The 4153-nt window shown below is 56.6% G+C and overlaps 1 protein-coding gene across 1 annotated transcript; it reads left to right on the forward strand.

The window, feature by feature from the left end:
* The first annotated feature begins 3510 nt into the window (after positions 1–3510).
* RHOG (ras homolog family member G) lies at positions 3511–4086 on the forward strand. Its single transcript, XM_010005571.1, has one exon. The coding sequence runs from the start codon at positions 3511–3513 to the stop codon at positions 4084–4086; it is 576 nt and encodes a 191-aa protein (XP_010003873.1).
* The last annotated feature ends 67 nt before the right edge of the window (positions 4087–4153 follow it).

The raw sequence follows: 4153 nt of genomic DNA on the forward strand, positions 1-4153 counted from the left end.
CTCATACTCCCCTTTGGATCTCTCCCATGCCTCAGTGGCTTGCTGGCCTCCCCCCCCTTCCCTGGTTGGTCAGCTGTGATGAATTCCATGCCATGGTCATGTTGCATGTGGTGTGGCAGGATTGTGCTCCTTTCTTTTCCCGTTCGGAGGCAACTCCCATTCTCTAAAGGAAATCTTTACTTTCGATAGATTCCTCTGCTCTGTTGGTTTGGCTGCTCCCATCTTTCTATAGGGGCCTCTTAGAGGCTGTTTTTTGGTTTTTGCCATACATTTGCTCAGAGCTTCTAATGTGAGATTATGAAATACACTCCCTGCTGCCTGCAAGCACGTTACCTTTTCAGCTGCTGCTTTTTAATTTCCTTTCAACTCTTTCTCATTTGTGTGCTCTTCGATGAAGAATTTTTGGGTTTTTGGCTCTTTAGGGATTGTTGAATGTGAGTTCTTTATTATCATTATTGCAGGGTAGCTCTTGAATAGATCTTGTCTGTCATCCTGTGTTGCTGAGGATTGAATCTGAAGCTCTGAGCTCTTTCTTCCTTCAGGAAGGAGTCGTGCATGCTGTCTAAAAGTTGAGAAGCTGTACCATTTTCTTTCAGGAGTTGTTCCTAAGGCTTTGATTGTTGTGATCAGAGCTTGTAATTGTATGGGAGAAATTATTGCTCGTAACTGCAAACCCGAGTGAGCAACTTGCTCTGAAAGCTTGTTCTGAAAGCTGCTCCCACCCTGCCCTCCTCAGAGGCAGCCTGGGAGCTCCAGGACTTACCCCAGCTGGACTCTGCGGGCGCTGTGCCGTGCTGGGTGCCATGTAGGACTGGCTCTGCTGCCCTGTGTTCTTGTGGAGCTCCCTGGGATCAACTGCATGTTCTTCTTGTGTTGGATACCCCGGAACCAGACCCAGCCCTGCAGTGCTGTCTCCCCAGAGCAGAGCAGAGGGGGCAATCCCCTCCCTGGCCCTGCTGATCATGCTGCTGGTGACAGCCCAGCACACAGGTGGTTTCTGGGCTCCAGCGCACGGTGCTGGCTCATGGTGAGGTTCTCCTCAACCAACACCCCCAAGTCCTTCCCCTCAGGGCTGCTCTCCATTCATGCTCCACCCAGCCTGGATTTGTGCTGGGGATTGCCCCAAATAGTTATAATAATATTGACTTGAGCATCCAGCCCCTCAGGGTTGGAAGCTGTCCCCCCGTGTGAGCTGCCCTGCAGTGCAGTCTCGCGGCTGGGTCTCCCTGCCCTGCTCGCAGGTGCCCCGCGCTGTCCTGGCTCAGCTCCTCTTCCCAACAGAGACAGGGTCAGTGCCTGGGATGTCACCCACAGCGCGGGCAACCCAGCCCTGTGGGGCCCGGGGTCATCCCCGTGCTGCTGTGGGAACTGCTGGGGCTGCCCCAGCTGCACAGGAGGCCAGAGGACAGCCACGCATCCCTGGGGGGATGGACAGGGCAGCGGAGGTGCCCTCGCTGCTGTGGCTCCCGAGCAAAGTGAGCCCGGTCCCCCTGGACCCAGAGCAGCTTTCCCTGCTGATCCCTGCAGGCTTCAGAGGTGCACAGAGACATCCCTCCTGGCAGGGGTTTGTGGGATTAGCCTCCTGCTTTTTAATTTCTCCAGGAGGGGCTGTGCTGCACACAGTGGAAAGAGCAGGATGTCTGATACGAGAAAGTCATTAACGCATGAGATGGTGTTTGGAGGAGCAGTCACGGGAGACACTGGAGTAGCTGGATGGTGCCCACGAGGGGCTGTGCAGTGTTTTGACCTGACAGCTGAAGCAGACATTTTTTCCTTCTGATTTTTGATGCAGGTTAAAGACAGAAAGAGACACACTGCAGGGTGGAAGTTGTTTTCTCACTTAAATATGAAATGTTAATGCTCCCCAGAGGGTGTCTCTGCAGTAGAGAGTTTGGTATGAAAATCAGTGAGTTTTATGCCGAGATCTTCCTTCACCCAATGTTTGTGCTCCTGCACATGTGCATCCCTGCTACTGCTTTTTCCCCCCATTAACTACAACTTTAATACTGAACAACGTAATTTGACAGTGAGTCCTAGAGGCTAAACAAGCACGTAGGAAAGCACAGACTGTGTTTATTTTTTATTTATGGGTCCTGAAAGAGTGATGTGTATTCTGTTTCTCTTTGAGGAGTGAAGGAGCACAGACTGACATTTCTCCAAGGCTTTGAACTCCTCATTCCTCAGAGCAGCAGCCGCCTCTTCCTTAGTGCCTGCAGCAGGACAAGCCCTGGGGGATGAGCAGGCTGGTGTGGCCAGCGATGGAATCGATATTCCTGACCTCTGTGAGCAGGACAAATGCAGGCAGCCACGTGCACGTTATCCATGCCTGGGAAAAATGAGCTGGAACATCATCTCAGAGGCTGCTCTGGGGGTGTGCCCGGCAGCTCGGCGGGCTCCTGCCTGGCAGGGGCATTTCCTGCTCTCTGGGCAAAGCTCTTGAAATTTTTTAAACCAGTGCCCGTTTAATTCACGTAACAAAAAAGGTGCTTTTAAAGGGACAAGGGACTAAAAGAGGCCCTGAAGTTACATTTTGAACTTAGAAGTAGGGCTGAAGGGGTGAATGAGGATGATGCAGTTTGTGCTGATGCCCAGGGTGAGTGTCCATCTCCCAGTCTGGTGGGGATGTGGTGTGGTGATACCAGGAGCTCTGGCACTGCGGGTCCATTGCAGCCACTGAGCACATGGAGAAGGTGGGGTCAGGTTGCTCCATCTGTCTGAAGTCCAAATAGATGTTTTGGTCCAGTTCTGGGGTCCCCAACAGGAGGAGGACACGGAGCTGCTGGAGAGAGTCCAGAGGAGGCCCCGGAGATGCTGGGAGGGCTGGAGCAGCTCTGGAGGCAGGCTGGGAGAGTTGGGGTGTTGAGCCTGGAGAAGAGAAGGCTCCAGGGAGACCTGAGAGCAGCTTCCAGGGCCTGAAGGGGCTCCAGGAAAGCTGGGGAGGGGCTTGGGACAAGGGCAGGGAGGGATGGGAGCAGGGGGAAGGGGTTCCAGCTGTCAGAGGGAGCTGGAGCTGAGATGGGAGGGAGAAATTCTGGGCTGTGAGGGTGGGGAGAGCCTGGCCCAGGTTGCCCAGGGAAGCTGTGGCTGCCCCATCCCTGGGGGTGTTGAAGGGCAGGGTTTCCAGCTGGCAGAGGGAGCTGGAGCTGAGATGGGAGGGAGAAATTCTGGGCTGTGAGGGTGGGGAGAGCCTGGCCCAGGTTGCCCAGGGAAGCTGTGGCTGCCCCATCCCTGGGGGTGTTGAAGGGCAGGTTGGATGGGCCCTGGATCAGGGGATGTGCTTCCTCACTGGGGGTCTCCAACCTGCTGCCCAGAATGGGGGCTGCCTGGGGGGCACATACCTGGCTGGGAATCTCACCTGGGCTGCAGCAGGGAGGGTGGCCCAAGCGTGACCCTCCTCAGGGTGCCCAAGCAGTTGTGGGGGGACAACAGTGAGGCCACCCCTGGCGTGTCCCCCCTGCCCTGAGCCTCTCCCCTCCCCACAGGCTGCTGAGGGGCCGCGGAGCCGCCGGGATGCAGAGCATCAAGTGCGTGGTGGTGGGCGACGGGGCGGTGGGCAAGACCTGCCTGCTGATCTGCTACACCACCAACGCCTTCCCCAAGGAGTACATCCCCACCGTCTTCGACAACTACAGCGCCCAGAACACGGTGGATGGCAGGACTATTAACTTAAACCTGTGGGACACGGCCGGCCAGGAGGAGTACGACCGCCTGCGGACGCTTTCCTACCCCCAGACCAACGTCTTCATCATCTGCTTCTCCATCGCCAGCCCGCCCTCCTACGAGAACGTCAAGCACAAGTGGTACCCCGAGGTGTGTCACCACTGCCCCAGCGTGCCCATCCTGCTCGTGGGCACCAAGAAGGATCTGAGGAACAACCCCGAGACCGTGAAGCGGCTGAAGGAGCAGAACCAGGCGCCCATCACCACCCAGCAGGGCATCAGCCTCTCCAAGCAGATCCGCGCCGTCAAGTACCTGGAGTGCTCGGCGCTCAACCAGGAGGGCATCAAGGATGTGTTCACCGAGGCCGTGAGGGCCGTGCTCAACCCTGCCCCAGCCAAGCCCAAGAAGCCCTGTGTCCTCTTGTGACGGGGCGGCCAGCAAGAGACGATCCTGCCCCTGCCCTGGCCCTGCCCACCCCCCCCTCTCCATCCCC

This window comes from Chaetura pelagica, unplaced genomic scaffold (genome assembly GCF_000747805.2).
Source record: "Chaetura pelagica isolate M959 unplaced genomic scaffold, ChaPel_1.0 scaffold1149, whole genome shotgun sequence".
Classification (NCBI taxonomy): domain Eukaryota; kingdom Metazoa; phylum Chordata; class Aves; order Apodiformes; family Apodidae; genus Chaetura; species Chaetura pelagica.

Bases quoted from the DNA above. Each gene is read 5' to 3' on its own strand.
- RHOG (XM_010005571.1), top strand. From the start codon at position 3,511: ATGCAGAGCATCAAGTGCGTGGTGGTGGGCGACGGGGCGGTGGGCAAG.